The 26,566-nt window shown below is 46.7% G+C and overlaps 1 protein-coding gene across 4 annotated transcripts in view; it reads right to left on the reverse strand.

Annotated features, from left to right (window-relative positions):
* Positions 1 to 19,984, reverse strand: part of ERBB4 (erb-b2 receptor tyrosine kinase 4) — a 605,204-nt gene extending 585,220 nt beyond the window's left edge. The window contains exon 1 of one of the 4 annotated variants that reach the window (XM_064661948.1): positions 19,766 to 19,984. In XM_064661948.1, coding sequence (XP_064518018.1) covers positions 19,766 to 19,859 — 94 coding nt within the window. In that variant the 5' untranslated portion in view covers positions 19,860 to 19,984. The remainder of the gene's footprint in view (positions 1 to 19,765) is intronic. The other 3 variants (XM_064661949.1, XM_064661950.1, XM_064661951.1) reach the window with 3 other exon arrangements.
* Positions 19,985 to 26,566: the final 6,582 nt, after the last annotated feature.

Here is a 26,566-nt window from a genome sequence, read left to right on the forward strand (position 1 = left end):
GCAAATAAAGAAAACAATATTCGCATGATGCCTTGATATATTTCCCTCAGATATTTTCAGGTGTCAGCTGTAATAAATGAAGCATTTACTGGGTGCAGACGACACTTTAAACAAATCAGCGCAAGTCCCTAAAGGAAACAAGCAGCAGCATATTCGGTAGTATTTCATCATTTCAGAGCCGGCAGAACGAAGCTGACAAGTACACAAGATAAATACTTTGTTCTGTCACGCTGTGTCATGTCGGAGAAAACATAAAGTGTTATGTGACCTTTGGAGGCACAGCCCACGGAAGCCTTCCTTCTTGCTTCCACACTGCTGTTTGCAGCAGGGAAAAGAGAAGATAAAATAGGAACACCCCTCCGAGGGGCTGCCTCGCAGCAGCTGTAACTCAAGGGATTTCACAGCCACCTTCTTGGCAGAGGTTTTGCTGCTGAAACCTTAAGAGGGAAGAGCTGTTGGAGCAGGAAGCAGCACAGCTGCACCTCCCGCGGTTCTGCAAAAACAACCGTAAGGCGCTCCTTGCACAGGGGAAAGATGATGGTGAAAGTTAATTATTATTGATCAGTATTTTCCACAACAGGAAAAGCATTCACTTATTTTGTTTCTTTCTGAACAAAAGAAAATATACCCTTTTGCTCTTGGTAGTATTTAAAAGCAAAAGCCAGGCTGAGCAGAAACAAGCCCTGCTGATCTTGGCAGAGGAGCGTGGCTGTGGCACAGCAGCACAACCCAAGGGCGATGCCGTCTACATCAAAACCACTTTACTAAGCCAGACAAAACTGTGCCAGGACACCGCTCCTTCAGTGGGCTCTGCTAGACCACGTGTGCCCAAACCACCACGACGAGTTCAGTCTGATGTGCACATCCACACAGACTTGTAAGTAAAGCAAAGCGTGAGATCCGCGAAGACGCAGCGAAACCTGAACGCTGTACAAACGCCCACAAAGGCCCTCGGTAACTTTATGCTCATTTTTGCCAATTTGAAATTCCACTTCATAAGAAATTTTTTATTTTATTTTTCTCACTGTTTCAGAAACCATCCCCCAGTCCCCCTATCCCAGGCAGGCAGTTCAAGCAAGGCTGGGAAACACAAACGACATCTCCATCAAATTTTTACATGGCATACAGCCCCAGTGTAAGTACTTTGGGACCAGAGGAAGGAGAATACTGAAGTGTTTTGGATGAGAGAGCGAACACTAATAAACAGTTTTGAATCCTGAAGCAGGGTATCTTTAAGCAAAAAAAGGCATCTGCTGGAATACCCTGTCCTGTCTCACCTTATCAGGATGTGCCTCCTATCTTCCCACCTGCCACTACTGTATCTCACAGACACTAGGACAATGATTTTTTTCTATGTTTTTTTTTCAAGTATTCCTATCTTTAAAGCGCCTAGTAAGCACGAAAACTAATTCAATAAAATAAAGATGGCTGCAAAGACATAAATAAGAGCAAGACAACTCAGAGCTGGGTTTAACATGCAAAGCTAATTTTAGACATTTTGTATTAAATCCAAGTATCAAATATATAATTTTATTTAAAATAAATCACTATGTGTTCTCAAATAATTGTAATAACTAACCATAGAAATTGTATTAATCACAAGTGGGAGAATGTTTGACATATTTCCCCTCCCCTTTCTCCGGTGAAAGACAGCAAGCAACAGACCATCCTCATTAATTACATTGTCAGTTTTATGTAACAGCCCGCAGTTACAGAATCTCCATAATAAATTATATATATTTACATCAACTTCCTGGCTTTCATGCTCGTGTATCTAATTACTATGAAAGAGACAAATAGGTAATTAAGCTATTTGCAGCTATAGAAGACTGGAATTATCAGTGTAAAACGATAGGTAGTGGAAAGCTGGCTCTGTAGTATACATAGTAAAAAGCAATAATACTAAAAGTGGATAAGGGAAAACCACATCTGTAATTATTAACAATATACTTAAGATTTAAGTGTCACATTATTATGAATTAATTTGACATTCATTAGAGTTGCTCTGATCATAATGAATCCGTTTGCCAATTGCTTCGCCTTCAGATAAGACTCCCATAGTTCAGTCATAGCCCAGTCATTAAGTGTTAATTAACAAGTGCTTAACAGGGAAACACTGGAACGATTAGTTAGGTAACAAAACAAAGTGTTTTGACCTGCCAAAAACACTCTATAGAAAAAAAAAAAGAGCAGACATAAAAAACCTCTTCATTTCCAGCCAAGTTCCTTCAGAAATTAATTTTGCATAGTTGCAAAGCAGGTTACATCTGTCAGTGTTCCAAATCCTGCCACTTCCAGGCCAAGTTCAACTGCCCAACCCCAGCGATGCTGAAGGTGCTGCCAGTCTAACTAGGCAGAAAAGAGCAGCAACCCAGAGGCTGCCCACCAGACCCAGCTATGAACTCAAGGACAGAAAAACAGACATCTCTGCGACCAGATGAGTTCAGCACAAGGTGGGCAACTTCCTCCCAGGCCCCAGGGTGAGGAGAGCAATGACCCAACCCAAACCTGGTCATGGAGATGGGGCAGCTCAAAGGCAGCATCATGCCAGCAGCACGTGTGTGTGTTTATCCTTCCTCTTCTGCAGATTAAACCACATGATGTTTTAAGCATCACATTAACTAAGACAGCACGGCACTCTGTGTTTAAGAAGAAAAATACTCAGCAGAAAGAAATGAGAGGCAACCCAAGTGGTAACAATTTACTGGAAGCATCCATTAGGTAATGCTGAAATGTAACAAAACACCTCAGAAGTACACAGGGTATCTGCAGAAATATGAAGTGGCTTCATTATTTTTACTGCTTATACACTGAATACCAAATAAATTTATAATAAAGAAACTGCTGCAAGAAAATTTTGCCCTGCCAAGCAGCGGGAGAACTGTTTTTCCTGCACATCTTCCCTGTAACTGAGAAAATGCAGAAAGAAAGGGTTGAGCAACCCACTCTATTCATATTGCGGATTAAATACAAAAGAACTCTTTTCCTCCCTGTATCCCTATCCCAAAGTCTCTCTGGTGCAGTGCTACCAGCATGTCTCATGTCCCACTACCCCACTTTTCACCAGACCACCCCATGCTGCTCCTACCCCCACCGAAGTTTGGGATGGTGTCAACTCCTTTCTGGGGAGCATCTCTGCTCCCTACCAGTGGGAAAAGACGTGCCTGGGCAGCACATGCAAAACCTCAACAGATGTTTTTGTGTGTTTTTTGGGGAGGTGGCACCTCTGAGTGAAAAGGATGCTCTTCATATAGGGATGCAGCTGCCAATGGAACACATATATCTGTTTCTTCTAATGAGAGAACAGGAACTGGAGCCTTTCCCAGAGGTGAGAAGTGAGGCTTTCCTGCGGCAAAACCTGCATTTTCCTACCACAAGGGGCCTTAACCAGGCCCACTGTCCAGGAGATAACCTGCTCAGCAAGGGGCAAGGCCAATAACCGTATTTACTACAGGATGACCCCAGCCAATGATGATGTTCAGCAAGTGATGCTTGCCTGAAAGGGGCCCTAAAAAACACCAAACAAAACAAAGCAAACAAAGAAAAAATTCAAACCTCCCCCCCCCCAAAAAAAACAAAACCAAAACTGGTTTGTGTGTTCTCTCTCCACTGTTCTTATCTGTCTGCTGCATCCTTCCACCTTTCCCACCTTGACAGGGGAAACCATGTCTTTGCAGGCAGGTCTCCAACACAGGCCTGTGCAGTTGTATATAGACAACAGACAGGCAGACACACAGACACACCAAAAATAACACTGTGCTCAGAAGTGGCCTGATGCTAAAACAATATGACAGCTGCCGTTTGCCTTTCCCAGGCAAAGCAAAGGAGGAGTTTAGTCACCCCCAATGTGCTGGATATCATAGCAAGTGCCAGGTTATTACAGGGGGCTTAGCAGCTCCCATGACAGGTTACCAGAAGAGGGGACATGGGGCACCCATGACACCCCACACAGTAGGGCAAGGGTGTCAGCTCAGGGCTGGATCCAGATCCACAGGACCCCAAAGCCAGTGGAGTTTGTGGTTCCCAACCCCTAGAAACTTTCTGGATATCCCAGCACAGAGAGGAACAGAAGGAGAGTCTTCACAGGGAAAGGGCAGGTACCTGCTAATATAAAACCAGCACATAATAACCCTATCAAAGAAACATTCTTTTATTTCCAGTTTTATGAACTTTAAAAATCAAACACTGCAATGAGAAAGCAATAAAGAAAACCATCTACAGATTTAACAGCCAGTGTTACAAACAGAAAGACATACATTTCCTTTGGTCTGTCTTCCACCAGTTCTCCTAAAAGCCTTTTACATTTTCCCCCTTTTATTTAGCACATACTTTAATTTGCAGGAAAGCCTCCAAATTACCTTAACTTCATCATAAATTTTGACAAATTGAGGATATAGAAAAATAACCAACTGCAGAGAAGTGGTCTGACTACACTGCACCTCATTATTGTATAAACCCTTCTTTCTTTCCTTTTTTTTTTTTTCCCCCGTTGAAATACCTCAGCCTTCCAAAACTCTGTCCTTTGCCAATCAAGAGCTCAGCTAACCACACTTTCAGGCAGCAGCAGAAAGACACTTCATGCACTCTGGGCTGAATAGCTTGCAGTGACACAGGCAATGCGCCGCCTGCACCAAGGGCCAGCAAACTTCAGTGTCTCCCTGGTAGATTGCTCCCTGCTAGTATGGGAGCGACTGCGAGCCAAGGTCAATTCTTTTCTTTAATTCCTTTCTTTCTCACTTTTTTTTTTTTTTTCCCAAGGCATGGGAAGAGAGCTTAGTTATTTCTGCATGGATGCAAGGTGAATGAGGCTGTCGCTTCTCATTGCAGTGCTATTTATTACAGGTCGCTGACACACACAGCTTCCCCCTCAACGCCAAAACAACAAAAAAAACACCAGGCAGAAGTTCTTGAGCATTGTCTCACTTGCTTCTTTGAAGGCAATGTACAAAGAGATTTTATTTATTTATATAGTGATCTGACAATGGAGATGCATCAGCTTGTTTTCAGAGGCTTCCTGCTGAAAAAAGCAAGTTTCCATGTTATTAGACGGTTTAAGAATCCACACACACAATATAAGAAAAGAAGTACATGTCAGGAAAAGAAACTGCAAGATTAACAAGATGCACTGATGAAAAAAGGAAAAATTATGCTGAAGCCAAGGGTGGGTAGAACGGGGGGGAGTATTGTAGGCTTGCTCCTTCATAAGCCAGATTCACTGAAAGGAAAGAAATAGGGTAATAAGAATTAAGTTCCACATCCTTGTCTGGTGAAAATCGGCATCATCTCTCCAATTCCCCTTGGATTTCAGCAGGAGACCCGCTCCCAAAAGAATGCCTGGTTTAAGGGTTGGTTCTGGTCTCATCAGCAGTTCCTCCCAATTTAATTCATAGTTTCAGATGAAAAGATTTTATAGATCTCTCTCCTGTCTTGAGAAGAGTTTGCCTAGAGCTCCAAGCAATAAATTGATGATGAATCAATTTCCCTGCGCTGTGCTTTGTAGTCTGCTTCTTTTCATACAGCGCTGAGAGCCGTGTATAAAATACCACATTCCTTACTTGTTTTTTAAAGGTAGGCTAATGTCTCTAAAGATCAAGAATATCCACAGCCTATTTTTAGATTGCTCACAGTAAGCCAAAACTGCCTTAATAAAAAGATCTCTTAATTCAGCTCTAATATTTTAATTTCATGGCCAGATTCAGAGATAAACTAGTCAGTACTGGAGGTTGTGGAAGTTGCAGCGGTGACTCTGAGGAGGCAGAGTGACCCAAACATGAATGTAGAAATGCTTTGCAAGCTTCCTGTGGGGTCAGCTTTTACCCCCCACACCCACTGTGGGGTCAAGCCTGACAGCCCAGAGATCCCAGAGCACCAGTACATGACCGAGAACAGTCCGGTGTCCTCCTGGACAACACGCTTTAACCCTTTCATCTGCATTTTCTCACAGCACTATCTGTAACAAAGCACAGAAGTTGCTAAGGAGCAAGGATAGCTATGAGCTCCTCTGTTGATAATATAATTAGTATTCTAATTTACATAGTGCATTTTTTTATCCGTTCCTATCCTGAAATGCCTTATGGAAACGCTTTATGGAATGCTTCATCTCATGAGCCTGAACTGATACCATGGACTAGAAATGCATGGCTTTGGAGAGCTTTCAGTTCTTCAAGATTGTGTTTCCCAATTCTTAGGGCTCCCACAGCAGAAAGGTGAGCAGGTGGCCACAAAAACTTTTCCAGCAACATCTACAGGCTCTGAGAGGTCCAGCAACGCCAACCCCACAGCCAATACCATGGAGCCAGCAGCTCCTGCCCACAAATCCCCTATCGAGCTCCCATCCTCCCCAAAGGCTGATGGGTCCCTACACAGAGGAATAAAGAAAACACAATCACCCACACTGGAATTTGGAAAGACTGCCTCTGCATCGCACAAAAAGTCAAAGAATTTTTAACTTACCAAAGCATGCCAAGACAGAGCTCAAGGAGCCTCCTGTGCTCTGACACCACTCCCAGACATCTTAATCAAACATCATTTCGGGGTAATCCTCCACCTATATTCCTGGCTGCAGCTCAACTGCAAGCCATGCTTTTCTAACACCACCTCTCTCACCCTCTGGGGACACATAAGCCTCATCAAAGCTACCAGGAAGGTGTGAGGAAGTTTTTTCAAGCTTTGGCTTATAGGCATATAAGACATGAAAATGTCTTCATTTTGTAAATTTTGTGTAGGGCAACCTGCAACCACCTCTTCTTCCTCCCCCACAACCTCCCACAAACACCAGCCAAAATGAATTAAATGCCACACAGGCATAAACAGAATTCAAACATAATGCTGGTAACTTTTGAGTTTCGGGCTTGGATCTTTCCACCATTTTTACAGCATTCGTGTTAATGCAGCATGGAAAGGAAAGGCAGCTTCTGAATCTGAGCTCTCTCCTCCAGTTCAGTTGCCGAGGCTACCCAACACGCTTGCACTCTTATTTGCTCTCCTTTCTACCATGTCCCAAGCTGTGAAATTAATATGCACAGAGAACATAAACCTCTTGCTCAGGAATAAAAAGTGACCTTAATATGCTCCTGCTTAATCCTTCCCGGATTCAGCACACCATCGCTTTGGGAAGACAACCCAGCACGAAACCAAGGTGCCACCTCGCCCTTCAGTGAAAGCATCCATCCCACATGCACACTGGATGAATCCTTGCGGAAATTCCCTTGCTGGGAGGGAGCACCACAGCAGCAGGAGCGGAGGTAACATTCAAAGTGGAAGACAAGAAGAGGGCAGCTGCGTCCATGCCCCCACAACATGATGCTGGAAAGCACGGAGCACAGATCTGATGTGCAGATAACCACTCCAGACAGCTGGTTTTCAGGGACAATCAGCAGGGTTCAGCTCAAAGGGCCAGATTTTAATGATGAGGAACACATGAGAAACTGGTTTTGCTTCTCAACCCACCCACGCAGGAGCGATGGGCACTTTGCACAGGAGCACCCACACAGGCAAGCAAGCACAGGGGCACCACTGCCATTGAAGCTGCAAGGAAAAACGCCACCCAAAGCACTTAAAGAGATATATTTAATTTATAATGCCTACCTGCACTCTCCCCACACCAGCTTCTGGGTTCACCTGTTCAGAGTTTCAAAACTCTGGATGTCCCAGACAAATCCTAACAATTCCTGCCAAATCCATCTTGTCACACACGAGGAAGTGCCACACTGAGCCCTAAAATGTGCACGTGCACAGTCAGAGGATGCCATGGATGGGAGCGTGGCTCCCTGCCCTGTGGGAACAATTTGAACCAGAGTATTTCCTTCATCATAGTCTGAAGAGAAGCATAAATGCACAGCCTTCTCTAAAGGTACTAACAAGTACTCCCTCCTCAGAGGTGCCGTGTTTTGATAACAAATCACCACCACCTCTCTCTCTGTGGGTTAGAGCCTACACACATTGAGCCAATTACACAATTATTCTGGGTTTTTAGAAAAAGAAGAATTCACGTCCAAATGCATGGAGTGGCAACAGCCACAGAGAGACCAGAGGCCTTCCTCATATGAGCACCCAGAGACTGTGCCAGATGAACAATCACTTGCTCTAACTGCAAAGTGGTCATTGTGAGTATTTCTACAGATTGCTCAGCTATTGCTTTGAATTCTTCCATTGAAAAGAAGTACCTTGGCAGCACACCAGATTAAAAAAAAGCAAAAAAAAGTAACTCTGAAGTGCATGTGAAAATACATAAATATAAATATTCAAATCAAACAACTTTTCTTGCTGCTGCAAAAGCATGACAATAAATGTTTTCAAAACAGTAAAGTTCAGAGCATTTAGGTTGTGTGCATGTTAGAAGATCTTCAATTTAATATATGCACTGGTGTAAGGCACACGTACCCATCATGGTCTTTTCAGCAATTGCCACAGACCTGGAGCACAAGGCCTCAGCGAAAGCAAAGTCCAAACACACTGGACTTACTCAGGAAAGCTCACTGCTGCTCTCGGCTTTGCCCCTGACTTGTATAAGGGGGGGGGTGAGCCACATGGCTCCTCGGCATCACATCTTTTTCTACCCATCTTTGTCTTGAAATCAGAAGCCCTTTGGCACGTGGGCTGCCCACCATATTCCTGCCCCCTGCTTTGATTGTATGCGTTACACTGAGAGCATCACCAACCTCAGCTCCAGTGCTACTAAAATCCATTGTGAGTAATCTAAGCACAGCACTCTGCAACCATGCAGGACAGTACTGATGGATGCACTTGCATCCATAGTTTTCCTGTTAAACCTGCTGTTGGCTCACTAAACATCTACATCAATTTGTACTCAATTTCAAAGTGAAAAGACACTTTCTCCTTCAGTGTCAGCAGCTTCTTACTAGCACTGAGGACTAAACACACCAGTCTCATAAAAGGAGGACACCAATGGAAGGGGAAGGCGTGACAACACAGCCATCTCTAGAAAGCTGTTTTTTCTACCACGAGTATTCCAAGTCCAATTTGCGAAATCAGTTAATTTTGCATGCAAATGGACAGTTAGACATCTAACTGACCATTTGTGCAAGCAATTACATGCATGATTACCTGATTGCATAATTGTGTGGGCCTAATTTTGAAATTGGGTCTTACATTTTGTGTTGAACACACATACATTTAATAAACAGATATTGAGTAGTTTTGAAGCCAAGTCATCCAGACCTATTGACTCTAAACCAAATATTGAAAAAACATACTGAAATGCGTATTTACCCAGAAAAAGAGCATCATGTAACCCTGTAAAGCAGCATGTGGTCACCAAACTGAGCCACAAGTTTCTGTGCTGAAATTTCTAGTCCTTTCAGTTGCAACTGACAGCCAAATAAACATGTATCTGTACAAACATGCCAGGTATCTTCATCAGAAAAGCCCTGAAGTTCCTTACTGTAATTCTTCCACAAAAAGACTTCTGGGGCATTCTTGCTACTTAGGATGTATTCTAGGGAGGAAAATCAAAGTAAAAGCACATTAAAAAAAAACTATTATTAGCAAGCCGGTCAGCAGCTCATGAGTACAGTTTCATCAGACAAACCCTGAAGATAAAGCAAAATTCAGGCTTTGAATTATGAGTTGACACAGGTTTTTTTGCATGTGATCCAAGCAGCTGATGTCCCAAGCCTTCGCATTGCTCACCTCTAAGGAGAGGTTTCTATCTAAATTTAATCATTCTCAAGTATTTTCAGCCAATCCTAAGGAGCATTTTTCTTTTATGGAATAATCCTAAATACCGTCAATTTTTCCTGTGCACGTCAGCCACAAGTCTCTATTTTACATGTCAAGCAAAAGCTCTTTAAGATTAGCTGTCAGAGCCTGCAAGTTTTGGCCAAATATCAATTTTCTGTGTGGATGATGCATTAAATTTAAGACTCTTGTTGCTACTGCAGGCAAAGCAATATAGCAATTACCAAGCTATTTCTGACTTACAAATCCATAAGTAATCATATTGTTGGAAACCCAAACTTGGTGGGAAAGAAATTCAGTAGAGTGTTAAAGACTACCACTAAGGTAGTCACTTCCAGCTCCCTTGGGATGCATATCAGTAGAAAGACCTAGTATCACAGTCCCTGAGCCACATACACTTGCAGAGACCCAGGGAAAAGCAATTCCAATGCCCTCAGACCTGTATTTCATCCACCACACCTATTCCATAGGCCACAGAGGATCTGAGCTGCTGGTTGCTCCTCTCTCTGCCCTTCCCTGCTCCTTTGGTACTTGCCTTGATGTTTATTTCTATCATATCTCCACATGACACTAAGGTCCTATAGTTTGTGGCACACAGATACACCCTCCTTAATATTACTAAGTCAGGCTTCTGTGATCCCAGAAATTATGCTGTTTTACCACCTCATATGGTGACTCCCAAGGAAAGCCTTATTTTACCTGGCAAAATAAGCCTCTGAGCCTGCGCCACCAAATAAACAGCAGGTTTATTCCAGGTATTCCTAGAAACACAGGCATGCTTCAGTTCATACAAGTTCTCACAGAATGTATTCAAATCCTGGTTTAAGAAACACACATAAGATGAGCTCAGTGATCCTAAGCATGTTCTGCAAGAGTCAGCTGGGATCCCAAGAAACCTCGGCACTTTGGCTCACATCAGCACCATCCAAATCAAAGAGCAACAACCCAGGTAGTAGTGCATCGCTCCTCCTTGCTGGCATTCCTCCAGCACTCATCCTCCACCAGCCTGCAGAAGCACTGCTTCAAAAAATGCTTAAATTCCATCCAAGCCCCGGGGAAACACCGGCAGCATTAAAGGACAAACAATGGAAACCTCACACTGGCCCCAGAAGGCAACACAAGCAAATCTAAAGCTGACAGAGGACATCCTGTGCCAAAGCTCCCCTGTAGGAGGAAGGACCCAGTCATCAGGCAAAAAGGATGTGCTCTCAAACACTGATGTCAGGAACATACCAGGAGTTGATATCGTTTTTATCACATCACTGCAAAAACCAGCCAGACTAGATTAAAAAAAAAAAAAAAAGCCAACAAGAACAAAAAAAACCCCAAACAAACAAACAAACAAACAAAAACCCAACCAAACCCCCCTCCAAAAAAAAAAAAAAAAAAAAAAAAGGAAACAAGTGTCATCAATTCTCCTGCAGCCTGGGACAATTTAGGCACTTCTAAACCAGGAAAATCCCAGGGTATAGAGTGTTGGAGCAGAAAGTTTCTGCCCACATGGACAGGATCCACCTGGGACAGAGAGGACCTAAAAATTCACACACGCTCCTATGGCCTTTATTTGGAGAAAGCTACTATTCACAATGTTTTGTCTCATTTCTATGGGCCTTCACCAACACTGAGATTATTCAAATTGACATCAACAGTTTGGCAAGATCGTTTTCCAGTATCAAAGGACACCTACCCAGTAACTGCTCTAATGTAGCATGAGGCATAACCCATGTATTTTAATGCCTTAACCACATGTCATGGCAGCAATTGGACTGAAGCTATTAAACCTTAATAAATCCATGTTTCCATCTCCAATTCCACTGGTAGTATTTGCAAGACATTGCAAAACCATAATTCAACCAGTCTCTTCACAAAATAATACAAAGGAACATGGCTTATAAAAACAATCCTTGGACTTTCCCCCCCATTTCTTAAGCTATGTGAGTTCTAACTTTTCTCTGCACACAGAGCAGCTAAAGATGCTTCTTATTCTTTATGTAAAGACTGAGATTCTCATAAATCGACTATTTGGGGGAAAAAATAACGAATGACGAAATCTGTGGCCAGTAAGACTGTGTGAATCTGTTGACAAGTCTTAAAAAAAAAAAAAAAAAAAAAAAAAAAAAAAAAAAAAAAAAAAAAAGCAATCTCCTCCTGCTCCCAGTCTTTGGCTATCACAAGAAAGAAAAAGCTTCTTAAATAGTCTTACTAGCAATTTTATTAAAGGTTCAACCTGAACACCAAAACCCTCAGGCAGTCAGAAACCTTCAGCACACGTGATTGTGTTTCCTTTCTAAGAGGCTGGACCAAGCCTGGGAAAATGTGAAGCATCCCTACAGTTGTTGGCAGCTCCAGAAAGAACCCCCCACCTGTGCTGCAGGCACCACATTACCCACACAGCAGCTGCTTGTTATATCGTGATATAATGAAGTTTCACAGTGACACGTGAAGCAACACTAGAAACAAACGTAGCTCATGACTTCAGTGTGTTATGCAGCACGAGGGCGACATAAATGCTGTACAAATTATCACTACTATTCATAGGCTCCAATAATTCTACATTTTTCTAATACTGTCTTCCCAACACACAGCACAGCCCTGGGTGACACCAGGGCTGCACAGCTGCGTGAGCTGGCAGCAGTTTTAAACGTGTTGCATGACAGGACCCAAATGGGTATGACTTTAAGAGCAGTTCCAGACTCCGGGAGACAAAGAAATCCTCTGCACTGAGAAATGCAGGGAGAAACTCGTAGTGAGGACACAAAAGTCCTCCTCTGGGTAAAGGAACAGACAAAATGAGAGAAAAGAGTTGCAATGGCTTTATATTCGTTTTGAAAATTTCTGTTTTCTCTCAGTGGGATACTAATCCCCTTGTTCCCACGAGCTAAGCAGGCTCTGGGAGGAACAAGTGCCACCTTACACCACCAAAGGCTCCTGCAGAATCACGTCCCCCTGCATTTGACCAGGAGTGAGGCACCTCACAGAGGACTGGACTTCAGTTTTCTAAACAAAATTAGCTGCACACCATTCTGTTTGCATATCGGTTTCTCTTGCTCATGATGTGCTAATTCAGGCAGCAACTGCTGCAGCACATAAGGACAGCTTTCAAATAAAACAGCTATATACATTATTTTTGCCTCCATCCTACACAATTCCATGGCTTTTTCCATACGCTCCAATGCGTATGTCCTCTGAGCATTATTAATAGCTACTAAAGAATATTATCTGCCTACCAATCACTTCAGCTTCCTATTTAATGGCAAGTACATTTTTAGAGCATCAAATATATCAACAGGGACAATGGTTGCTAAATTTGAAGTCAACAACAACTGGAAAACATTAGCTACTTCACTGGTATTTTTACATGCTGCAGAAATATCTCTTGAAATAAATGTGCCTTTTTTTATCCCTTCAAAGAGATAATAAAATAATACTGAATTCTAAATACTGTCACATATCCTCAGCAAACAGCAATTTAAATTTAGATAAATACATTTTTACTGCCAAAGATAATGAGCAAAAATAACTACAATTCAACTTTGCATAGTGGATTGGATGAAAAAAAAAAAAAAAAAGACCACCTTAAAATGATAGCTGGATGTCAGCCACAGTGCAGCCAATGAACACTCACCAGAACGTGGATACTCTTAGAAAAGGGGTTAAAGCAAAATAACTCTTAGGAACAAATGCTTATCGTTGCATCTGGCTGCAATGCTAACCTTAAAAGACTACTAGAATATTCCATTAGCATACTAACCACGGTACATAAACTTTTATGCTTAAAACGTTCAATATTTCAACGTAATTTCAATTAATGGAAATTGAACATTAGGATATGTATCAAGTTAAGTGTGATGATTTTCCTTCCTGTGTGTGCACCAAAGCAGCTCCAACCTGCTGGTACCAGCTCCCAGCACAGAGGCTGCATCCCCAGGAGAAGGTCCTCAGCAGCTCACTGGGGTCCAGGTGAGCAAAACACCGACACAAATCTCTGTTCAGCTCTGTGCTGTTATTTCAGCACGTGCCAAAGCATAAAGCCCAAGCACATCTGCACTGTCTGCTCAGGGACCTCACTGGGCAGCAAGCACAACCGAGAGGTGCCTGCCCCATAGGAGATGCTTTCTTGGGAAAACAGGAGACAAAGGTATGAAAGCACCATTTGGAGAGTCCTAGGGGAGCAGCAGAAGCCAAACTATGCCACAAGTCAGTAGGACAGGGATAGGTTTCAGAGCTTTACCCTGTGAATCATCACCAACCCAGGTCTGTAGTGTGCTCTCGCAGCCAGGGCTGCGTTGCCATTTCACGGTTTAGGGCTTTTCCGACTTCTCCATAACATGACCTTGTTCAGAAGGTTTGGTGGTGGTGGTTTTGGGAGTTTTTTTACAGCGTGGAAGCTTTTTTCATTAACCTTCCCCTGGCTCGATCCATTTCCTTCATGAATCACAATGCCACAGAACTTATGAGGGGTGAAAAAAAGAGAGAGGTCAAGTATCACAATTCTTAATTGACATTTATTAGGCAGTTTAGTCAAGCAGCTGCAGGCAAAGGGTCAGACAATGCCCTGCAGTGCCACAGTAGCCTCTCCATATGAATTTAAAGCCTGTCACCACCAAGTCCCACAGCTCAGCTTCCTCCTCAGTCCCATGGTGGTACAGCCTAGGAGGGAGACCTGCCTGTCATGGAGCAGCTCAGCATTGGCCCAAGCTTGGGCTGGTCCCTGATGGGTTTTTGGAAGATTTCTGTAAGTTCTGTACTTCTGTAAGCTCAACAGCGGTTGGTGATGGGACACAGGAGTCATGTCATCATGTGACAAGAGCCCACGTTGCACCATTGATTTATTAGGAGAAGATTAAGAAAGATCAAGTTAAAAATGCCCATTCAGTTACCATAGGTGTAGCTGCACAGACATCACAAGAGAGAGGAACAAACATGAAATGAATAGATCTCAGAAATCTCTAAAAAGGACTGATGTCTGTATGATGACAGATCATTTTTTATAGGTCAAAAAGGCTTGGATCCACTAAAAGTTTGAGGTTTACTTTCCCATTTATTTATTTTCCCACCTCCTCCTTTGTCATGAGCTAGATTTTATAGGCTTCAGGCGTGGAAACAGAAAGCAGTTACCACTGGAAAAGAAAAATACTTCGATACTCTTGCAGTATGAATTTCTACTCCTCGTGCATATTTATATTCTTGGTATTCTTATAGCACAAGTTTAAAGTATAACCAGTGTGTGCTCCTGCAGTTTGAATTACTGACTTTGCTGCCCAAACACCAGCCAGCATCAAACCCTCACATATCACTGATGCACAAGCAAATATTCATCCACCCTGGACTTTGCACACCCTTTATGCAAAGTGGGAAGAAGGACAACTTTCCCTGGTAGGCTGGGGAAAAAAAGAAAATAAGGAGCTATAAATAGCAGCAGCTGTTCAAAGACTTCAGGAGGCTTGGCATGTGCCCGTATGCCCAGCAGAGGTAGCGGACAGTAGAAATGAGACCATTCATCACGTGGACACACAGCTCATCACAAGGGAACAGCCACTGAGCACAGCTTAAACTGCTCCTCCAAAGCAAGAAGTCACTAAACAAACATTAACTAAAGTTGCTGAAATGATGGATCTTTCTGGCAGACTGCAGTACTCCCAGGGGATAATTCAGCTTTGGCTACGTGGGCACACATAAAATCCACCAGCAGCCTGTGCTTGTTTGCAAAACCTTTAAGTCAGTGAAAACGAGAGCCTGTTGCACACCCTAAGGACTTGTCAGCACACGTGTGATTCACGGTAACAGCCTGGCTGCAGTCATCCCCTCCTGCCTTCACTCCTGCCACAGTAAAAACCAAATCCCAGGAACAAGCCCTCTCTCCTTTCCCAGCAAAATTTCCTCAGTGCACTGAGAGCGTGCAGATCGCACAAGGGCAGACCTGGCTTAGCTGTTTCCACAGAGCTGCCATCGCTTGCCAGTGGTCTTAAGAGCATGAATGCCTGGTTGCACAGCATTAAACCCCAGTCTGCACAGGCAGGACATAACACAAGTTCAGAAGCTTCCAGGGAACCATCCTATTGCCCCACACCAATCACCACGTACTGGCTCACTCTTAACTGCCCCTAAAGAAATGAGGGATTACTGTGATGCAAAAGCACCTGCATTTTGAGAAAAGACCCAGAATGAACATTTAAAACCAGGAAAAATAAAAGAAACCTATGGGACACACCATCCTTTTTAACAAGTAAAGGAATTTAACATTAATATTACACACATCCTTTTTAACATTGTAGAAGGACCACCTGATCTGAGCTAATGGTGCTGAGTGACAACATATCTTCTTTTTCCTTTCCTAGCTTGTCACAACAGTTACTACACTATTAGGAGCATGTACTTAATTCCCGGTTTGAACTCATTCACCTTCCGTACCCAGTCATCAATCTGGTCCTGACTTACTGGTTAGCTTAACGAGTCCTCCAGAAAAAGTCACCTGAGCTCCTTTGGTTGCTCATATTAAACACTTCACAGTCTTTGGGTTACTCTCCCAGTGTGTTACCACACCTCCCCTGTCCTGCAAGTAAGGGCACAGGAGGTGGGGACAGGACTCAAGCGACGGCCGATTTCCCACCAGGCTGAAAAGCTGCTCCCCAGCCCAGGAAAGGGGTGCAGAGGAATGCTGAGCAGCAGGACCAGAGCTGGGAAACCACATCCACGCTCTGGGCTGTGCGTCCTGCTGCCTGGGAGCTCCTGGGGGCTGCTGCCACCTAGAGATGCTCACACAGCGAGGCTGCGTGCTCACCGGCCCGTGCACTCCACTGCACCCCAGCACCAACCCCAGAAAGGGCTGAGCACCCACCCCAGCAGCTCACCGGCTCTGGCCAGTGACTCACATAAAGGTGTTTCTCCAAAAAGCCTTTGAAGGTGTGCATGCTCTGGATGACAGGCTCTGCTTTCAGATCAGTGCAAGTGAACTTGCTGAGGTTTGCCTAAATTAAATTAAAACAAAACAAAACAAACCAACCAACCAAACCCACAAACTAAAATGCCCTGAAAACTAGGAGAAAACATTTAGTTAAATTAAGGTCTGGGGCTAATACCCTGCTAGAAAACTGAGGCCACATTGCAGAACAACTCAGCATTACAAATTAAGGTCAGGAGTGCAAAGCAGCACTTGGTGCTCAGCTCAGAGCACCCACAGGGTGCTGGGTCCTCTGCTGCCATGCTCCAAGGGACCACACATGCCTTTCTCTGTTACCTGTCCTGCTTCCTTACCGTGCACGCTCAGGAAAAGGGCTTCTCCCTTCATGAGCTGCTACTGCCAAGTCTCATTTGGTTTACTCATAGGCATGTATTTCAGGTCCTTATTATGACTGTTTTCACGTTAATTACAAGCACAGCTCCTAGTGCCAAAATCCATACACATAAACATCAATTACCATCTCTTAAAAAAAAAAAAAGTCACAGCTAAGTCACTGGGACACTCAGCAGTGCCAGTGCACAGTGCAACCCAGAGCCAAAGCTGCCCCAGGTTCCCTGGGAATGACCCCAAGAGCAGGGCCACATTCAGTCTCCTCTGCCCTGCCGCAGTGCTGGCTCACAGGGCTCTCAGGACACACAAGGACAGTGACAGCCTGCTCTGGCCACCATCCAGAGACCTCCCCACAGATCCCCCACACTGAAGGGCTGCATGGGGGGATAGTGAGGCTTCCAGGAGGGATGCTGAGTCCATAACAGCACCCACCCCCCTTTGGTAAAAAGGCCAAGACGGGACAACCCCTTTGCGGGGGCTGAGCCATACGGAGGCAGTTACAGGCTGAAACTCCCAGTCAATATTTATCGTGCCTTTGGAAGGCACTCAGAGCTCAGCCTAATTTTAACCATCAAATAGACATCGTGGCGGAGTAAATGGGAGAGGTGCCAAAGAGGGCTCCTGCAAAGCAAAGGAGCTGCATCTCTCCAAAGGCATGTGGTATGTCCCATCCAACATGGCTTGGAGAGGAGCAGTGGCATGAAATTAAAGCCTGTCCATACATCAGCTGAACACGTTCCTCACTGGAGGCGGGGGGGGAAAGAAAAAGAAAAAAAAAACCCTTCAAAAATATTTGAAGTAAAATTAATTTCTCAGAGCAGCTGAATACTTCAAATAGCACTAAGTTAATTTGGCTATAATTATTTAACAACTCACCAGCCCCATATATCAGAAAATGGAGTTAATTTATCAGCTATTTCCAAGCAGAACAAAGACTTGCCAGCTTCCAGGTAACAGCCCAAGCTGTTTGGCTCACGTGACCCTGGCTGAGCTGTACACTGCAAACATTATATGCCCAAGCACGGAGACAGAAGAAATCAGAAAACCCCAATGTATTCACGTATTTGCTTCTTAACCAGCACACACGGGATAATGAAATCAAAAGTTTGGCCAACAGCTTGCTTGCATGAACAAAGGCATCAGCATCTCTTGATGCACTGAAAACGAGGGCGGCAGCCAGAGTCTCATCCTAATGCCCCCAAAAGCCAAGCGAGCCAAATATTCGGGGGTCCTAAATACTTGCAAATCATGTCTCCCTGTCCAGCCTGCATTGCTATTTCAGCAAGCACCAAGACTCAACCTAGCAGCCAGTGCCCAGAGCAGTGCCCAAACTCCTCCGAACAGGAAACGTCTCTCCAACCCTGTTATTCTAATAAACGGATTTTCTGTTTTGCACAGTGCAGGGCACAGAGGCTTTTCAGCAGCACAGATCCAGGAGGCTTCCCCAGAGGCAGCAGGAAGGCAGGCGAGAGACCCTACACCAATGCTTTTTATTTTCACTGAGGTATAAATCCAGTCTTTGTGACAGTCCACTCCAACAGCCAGGTTCGAACAGTGGGAAGCAGAGCATGGGAGAATCCAGTGGGGACGGCTGCTGCCTGAAACGGGGGCAGGCTATGGGGAAAGTGCGATACAGAAAAGTACCAAATCAAGGGAAACGACAGGCTGCGTGTAAACAGGCAGGCAAAACGGTACAGCGAAGCAGAGCCTGTGAAACAAGGAATGCCATTCTCCTTCAGCTGGGATTTACCAATTCAAACTGCAGGAAGAGAATAGCAATAGCCCAGCTTTTCACCCCTCCTGATTTCGAGGGTTAGGAAACAGTCAGAAGCAGAAAAAGTAAACTGTGCCCCAAGATCAAAAACCGCCTGCGAAGGCCAACCAGGCAGGCAACGCCGGGACACGCTTCTTTCGCTTCTCGCCAAACGTATTCTCCTCTCTGTTACATAAAGCCGCAAAATATAAACTGAATTGTGAGAACGAGGAGCTGTTGCACCAATACCGCCCAAACATCATAAATTTTGCATCAACGGGGAGGGAAGGAAAAAAATCCAAAATAATAATAATAAAAAAAAAAAGCAAAGTTACAGAGACTGAAGAGACTTCCTTTTAATGTTTTATTCACAGCAAAGGGGCGATGCGGCGGGGGGCGATCCCCGTGCCCTCCCTGGGCAACTGAACCGGCACAGCCCGTACTACGGCGGCGGAGAGCGCTGCGCCGATGCCAACGGGAAAACAAAATTCAAGACAACGCCGCAAGTTTCCCTCCAGAAAGTTAAAAATTCGGGGCAGACCCCGCCAGAGGAAAAAGCGCCTTTTCCGGCGTTAACTTCCAAGCCGCCGGCTCGCCCTCCCCTGTGCGCAAACACCCTCGGACCTGTGTTTACGGTGCGGTGTTGGGACACGCCGTACGGACTAATGCACAGGTGCGAGGGGAACGAACGCTGCCTCGCCCGCCCGGCGCGATGGGAAGTTCGGGAGCGCAGCCCCGTCGGGGCATCAGCGGCACCTGCGGGGACACGCACCGCGCCCGGCCGGGGCTCCGGCGAGGAAGGGCGGCCCCAGGGCCGGGCGGGGACAGCGAGCGGGGACACCGAGCGGTTCTGCGCGGACGATCCGCGACCGCCGGCTCCGCTCCGCTTCCCGCGGGGGACTGTCGCCCTCTGGCCGCCGCCGCCGCTCCGCGGGACCCGCGCGAACTCCCGCACCCCGCGGGACGCGGAGAAGTTGTCGGTCGGGCGCCGCCCCTCCCCGCGGACCCGGCCGCTCACCCACCTGCCTGCGCCGCCGCGGCGGCCCGCGGGGCCCCGGCCGCCGCCGCCAGGACGCAGCAGCTCCACCACAGCAGCCCCCCGGCCGCCGCCGGCATCGCGCCGCCGCCGCTGCTGCCTCAGCGCCGCCGCTGCCTCCCCGCCGCCATCCCCCGCGCAGCCTCCGCGCTGCCGCCGCCGGCTCCCAAAAGTTGCCGCCGCGGAGCCGCCGCCCCCAGCGCCGCCCCTCCGCGGGCGCCGACGGGGCGGCCGCGCCGGTGCCGGCCCGCGGGCGCTGCGCCGCCAGCACGCGCGAAGCGGAGCGGCGGGCGCGCGAGGAGGAGGAGGAGGAGGAGGAAGAAGGAATGGGGGGGTGAGGGAGGAGGAGCGGCGGGACGGAGCGAAGGGGCGGGCGGGGGCCGAGCACCGCGCGGGACCGCCCCGCACCGCACCGCCGCCCCCCCTCACACACGGGCGCTCCGCACCTGCGGAGCCGCGCGTGCCGCTGCCCGGGAGACGTTCCCGCTCCTTCCGCCCCCCGCTCCGCCAAAAGCGAGCGCCAGGTGCACACCCCGGGCAGATCCCAACGTGGGGGGCAGAGGGGAGGCTGCGAAAAACCCCGAGGGAGGGGTCCCCCGAGGGAACGATCCCCCGAGGGAACGATCCCCCGAAGGAAATTTGCCGTCCCGTGAGGCGGCACAGCCGGGGCGGGGAGCGATCCTGTTTCAGGGGGGCACAGGGACACGTCCCGACACAGCCAGGACGGGGAGCGACCCTTGTCCAGGGGGGCACGGGCACGCCTCCCGACAGAGCCCCGCGTAAGTGGCGGCGGCCCCAGTGCGGGCTGAGTCCGTCCCAGCGGCAGCCGGAGCTGAAGTGAGAAGGGCATCGTGAGCAGCGTGAAGCCTGCCTAGGCTTCTCTCCTCTGCGGGAGCCCCCCCACTCGCCTGATCCGGACAAGGACATGGCACATCACCCTCCTCCCTTGGGTGCTTCTGGGTTCTGCCTCACCACACAGCCCTCGCTGGGTGCTCACAGCTCCACACCACGTACAAAGACCACAGCACCCCACCTGCACTCTCAGCTCCACGGTAAATTTAGGGCTTCCCAGCACTCAGCAGAAGTGACTGGGAAGCTTTAGGGTGGAAGGGCTGGAAAGGAGGGCAAAGTTATAAGGGCAACAGGGTAGGATGGTGGCACCTCGAAGCTCACTCTTCCATGGGGTTGTGGGAGGACTTTGCTCTGAAGCAGTGGATAAGCAGCCACTTTTTCCAGCCCACCTGCAAGTCTGTGGTCAGAGGTGCCATGACATCTTCCACCGATGCATCCACAATCTTGATGGCCCCTGCCAGCCTTCTGGCACATTCCTAAAAGCACCCAGGTGGGGACAGCTACAGTGCAGGTGTCCTGCAACTACCAGCTCAGCATCCCCCTTGCTACCACCCACCCCAGCACAGGGGTGCAATGCCCACAGACATCCTAACATGTCCAGGGACCAGCATCTCAGCAAGGAACGTTTTGGCAAGACAGCAACTGAAAATTTCAGCATCTTATCACAGGTTTGCAACAGTAGCTGCAATCTAATACTCTTGACAAGTTGACTGGCATTCTCAGAGCCTCAGTCAGAGCTGCAAATGCACAAGAGAAAAACACCTTCAGTTCTTTACTTCATGTCCCCGAAATGTATGCATTGGGTTTTGCAGCCTCCTCATCCTGCTCAAGCCCTTGTGGATCTCATCAACACGAAGGAGCTCTCCTCCTGCCTTTCCAGCTAGTCTACACAATACTTCCTGGAGCGACTTCCCACTGATGCTGACAGCTTTCCCCGGCACCCTGGAGCAGATTAAGTGGAAGAGTGCAGCAGTGATTGTCTTTCCTTCAGCCAGCTCCAATGGAACAATTTTCCCATAGGAATTAAGCTCATAGGAGGAGTAACCCCAGCCCCTCCAGCCAGATTGCCTCCTTTCCAATGAAGCCAGAGTCTTGCTTGTCTTTAAAAAAAAATAAAAAAAAAATCTCCAAATCAAGACAGTATTTCAAGTCGGATTACGACTTTCTCCAAAGAGCTGAAAGTTTGAGCTGGAAAGAATTAGCTGGGCTCTGCAGAAAGGAGGCTGTAAAGGAGGAGGTTTTACTGCTCTCGGTGCTGCATCCCACTGCCCCATGACAGCTCTTTGTACATCAGCAGTGGCAAAGGGGCAATTCACCAGCAGGCAGAGCCAGGTGAAAGAAAAAGCAATGGGGAAACAGAGCCCTGATGTGCAGGGTCTTCAGCATCTTTCTTAGGGTTTTCCCTGAAAAGAAAAGGGTGAGGCCAACAGGAGGGGCCAGGAGCCAGCCTGTGTCCTTGCCAAGGGGATTAGCAACAATGCTAATCATCCCTGCTCATCACCCCCAGGAAAGAAGCATAATTCCTGCCTGTCGCAGAAATGGATCCAATGGGAGGCTGCGAGACGAAACTCACTCAAATATTGAACTAGAAAAATTTTGCTCTATCTGCCTCTCAGTAAACAGTGACTAATTGCTCTGGCTGGAGCTGCTGTACCTTCAAGATTGGAAGGTGCAGATGGAGCAACGATAGTGAAGGCTCCTTACCTAACGCTGGCTGTACATTAATCACAAATGTTTGCTATGCAAATCTTGTCATACAAAGCAATTATTGCTGTTCCCATACTGACCTCATGTTTATTTATTACATGAGCTCTTTATTTGAACCTTGTCTGGTCTCTCTTCCCATATAAGCGTATTAGCGTGAGGCTTCCAAAGGCACCCAGCTGAGAAATTGTAGATTTATTTGTGGCGTGGAGGGACAGCACACGACACGCTGACTGCAATGCAGAACCAAGAGGCTCAGCTCTTACACCGGTGGCTCTTCATGCAAAATATTCTCACCCCAAGGTCTCTTGGTGGGATGAAGGACGCTTTCTAACAGCACAGGGCCGTGACTCCGGGCTTGCTCTAACGCTGCAGTATTAACCGATGGTTAATGGAGACTGTCAGCCTGAGGAGCCGCGCAATAAAACTCCGGTTGGGCTCGCTTAGGGCCCGCCTAGTACAAGTAAAATTTTACACAGTCCTTTGTCCTTGGCTTTGCCACCTTTGCCTACCTCTGGGATGACAAGCTGCAAAAAGATTTAACTGTGCCACCAAATAAGTTGCAAGCACGTTGCTGAAAGGGGAGGTGTTTGGGTGGCTGGAGCAATGAGTGTCTTTAAGCATCAAATAATCTCTTGCCACAGGAGTTTTCTCCATGTGATTTAATGTTGAGCAACACTGGCATCCGGTGGGCAGAGAGTTTCCTCCCTGACAGCTCGTGGCACCTCACTCCCTTGGCTTCGTCCTAGGGCTTCTCAAGATCATCATTAAACGCAATTTCTAAGTTAATCTGGATTTAAGGCTATGGTTTTCCCTCTTCCTCCAGTTGGGCTTCACAGCAGGCAGAGCAATGTATTAACTTTTTACAGATTTCTTTTAAACACGCTAGATTATGCACTGCTATATAATCTAGGGGCTCCTGAAATCAGCTGCCCCTCCAAGCTCATCAGTTTTGTTGTACAGGAACCCTGCTTGCCTGATATCACAGGCAAGTCTCCCTCCCTCCCTTGAGGCTGGTGGGAAGGGTCCCCATGGTGTTTGCTTCAAACCAGACCCTCCTGTCTGACCTCTCATGGGCCCCCTCCACGTCCACAAACACTATCGGTGCTCTTTTACCAGGAGAAAACTGTGGGAAAGCCCCCAGAGTCTGAATCAAATCAAATCCCTCTATTACACCCCTCAGCCCTCCTCGCATCTCTCACTGCTCTTTCTTCTGCTCTCACCACTGCTTTCAGCTCTTCCCAACGTAGTTTCGTTTTCCAGTGCAATTAGCATAACACTTCCCACTGCTTCCAAATAATGAATAAAGTCAGTAATTAACAGCAGGCCTGATGATGAACCCAGCAATGCTACACTCTGTACTTTCTCCTGCCTGAATTGCTCCTTTCCAGTGTCACCCTTTCCTTAGGATCACAGCTGGCCTTCCATCCACCTGACAACTTGCATGCCCACATTGATTTGAAACATTCCTTCCCCCACCAAGCATTTATCTTTTATGGTGCAGCTGTAGTTTTTGCTAATTTTTCATTAAACGCCTTCTTTTTTTCCTGAAGTAATATTTTTCTTGAGAGGTTGAATTAAAAAGAGACCATAAATGACTAATTGTAACTAATAAAAATTAAGAAATAATTGGGCAATATCTTTAAACATATATGCCTGGAGTCAAAACTCCTAAATCCCTCTTTCAGTTAGAGCAGACTGGGGGTTTTATTCTCCCCTGAAGGAGCAGCAGTTCCCATGACTGTCAGGGAATGCTCTGAGTGATGGAATAACCCCCTGACAACCCCAGAAAGCTGAGGGCTGGGAGAATACAGCAGAACACAGCTTGCTGCTGCCCTCCTTCCCTCACTGACAGAAGGAGGAGCGGCCACACCAGGGCAAGTGGGGCTTTGGGGACCTGGTGGACAACTTGATCCTCTTGAAAAACAGCACCTTTAACCTGCGGAGAGCCCTACCACTTCCACGGGACTGTTAGAAAGGGATTAGACATTTAAGGCCAAGACAGTTACATTAAAAAAAAAAAGCAATAAAAGGCGTTTGTTGTTCAGAGCAAAAATCAGCCTTTTAACTGCTTCCCCTTGCAGGGACTGCAGCCGCGAACTCAGGGATTTTTATATCCAGTTGTAAAATATCTGGGGGAAAGCAGTGCCAGGGACTGGGCACAGGACCGTGTGCCTGAGTCAGCACTGCCCATCCAAGGATGCTGCAGCATCCCCGTGGTTTTGGGAGGAAGGCTGAGTGTGATGGTGCAGGACTGAGCATATGATTGTATGACTTGGATGTGCAGGGAGACGGTTTTGACAGCTGCAGCACCCCATTCCCCTCTCTTGATGATAATTTACCGTTGGTGTTCTTCCTTTGCCAGCGCAGACCAGCAGTAACTCGGATCCACTGCCCAGATCTAAACTCAAGCTCATTAAAAGGTCATGTTTTACAAAGTAGCGCAGCCACCCTAACCAAATGAGTGCCTGGCTAATTGCCTTCCAAGGAAAAACTGGGCTTGTGGTTTCTGTGGGATCAAGCCTAGTTTCCTCCTCTCCTCCCCCAACTCTTTGGTTGTGTTCCCAGTCACTGAAGAACCTTTGATTTGCAGAAAATACTGCATTTTGCAGCCACAAACATGCTTTCCAAACCCCTGGATTTGCTTATGCCCGACATGGTACAGAGGTAGGAGGGTTGGAGAAGCTACAATGGAGCAGAGCAAAAAATGCCACGCAGGGCTAAACCCCAGCAGGCAGTTTGAGAGCTGTCACACAGGGCAGGTTGGAATCTTACATGTAGGGCATTTGATCAGTGCATCACCTTGCCTCCACTGCTTTTCCTGTGTCAGATGGGACAGAGCTGGCTAGGCTGGCACACACATAACCAACTCCAGGTCCCTCTGGCTTGCTGGGCTAAAGAAGGATATATAAAGCACAGTAGTAAATTGTTTAGCTGAAAGTGTGGGAGAACTTGTGCCTTGCACAGCAGAATCTTATGTCATTTAACAAAGCAAGCATGTGTCAGCTGTGGTGACAGAGATGCTCCTTGTCAGCTGTGCTGAACAAGAAGCCTTGGTCCATTAGGCAACACGTGCCAGAGTGCATAAAGCTGGAAGCAGCCACCTCTGCACAGAGTGGGTCAGCAAAGAGTTGCAAGCAGCCCTGAAACAAGTACAAACACTTCGGGTGAGAGAAGTATTCACTTGGGTATCCTCTTGTCTACCAGCACAGCCTCACTTACGCATGATGAGCAGCCAAAAGCTCAAGCAAGAAGAAAGCTTGTGCAAGAAGAAGATGACTTCTCACCTCCAGACAGCGGGGACCCTGGGAAATGCCAACTAGCCCACCTCAAACTGATGTCAAGACAATTACGGAAGTTTCTTTATAAGTGTAGGATTTTCCCTTCACACATGGAAAAACAGGACAATAAATACAGGATCTCTACGGACACACCCAGGTGAGCAGTGCTTTGCCTTCGTGGATAACTGTGAAAAACATCTGTGGGGAGAAAAAGAGTGGCCCGGATGAATCCCCACCTCCTGCAGAGAAGATGCTCTGCCGCTTGGCCGAGATCCCCATCCCCACGTTTAGAGAAGTGGGACCCACAATGGGAGCAGTGTGGAGCTCAGCTGTGTTTGCAGGACCTCAGAGATGATATCATAACCCCAGAGGCAGAGCAGAGCAGAGCTCCAGGCGGGAGGAGAGATGTGAGCTCGGCCATTCACCGGGGACACTTAATCTGGCATCAACAGTGGGCCCATTGTGGGGTGATGCAATGCACTAGTTTGCCCTTTTTTTTGTGGGTTTGTTTTTTCAGAATTATTGTCTGGGGAGTAACAAAAATTCCCCTGGAGCACAAAGAGTACTCTGGGAACCTGAAAGAGGCCAGACAATTAGATCACAAAAAAAAAAATCTTATAAAGACAAAATTTCTGCAGTACCCAACACAACACAGACCTCATAACCATGTTTTCTGAAACTAAAGTCTGATCTCAAGAAAACATTTTAGACTGTACTCGTTTTTTAGCAAAAGGATTTAAGTACACTCTTGGTTTAAGAAGGCTTAAACCAGGTCTATGAGGTCCACTCTGAATTAGGACATCATATTGTTCCTTTTTTTTTCAGTCCTCCTGTATATATCAAGCTCCTTGGTAACCTGCTTTTCCAAGGGCCTCACATTTCATAGTATCACGGAACAATTTGGGTTGGATTTAAAGGTCCTTTCAACCCTCCTGCAATAAGCAGGGACA

Source organism: Pseudopipra pipra, chromosome 7 (assembly GCF_036250125.1).
Source record: "Pseudopipra pipra isolate bDixPip1 chromosome 7, bDixPip1.hap1, whole genome shotgun sequence".
NCBI lineage: Eukaryota > Metazoa > Chordata > Aves > Passeriformes > Pipridae > Pseudopipra > Pseudopipra pipra.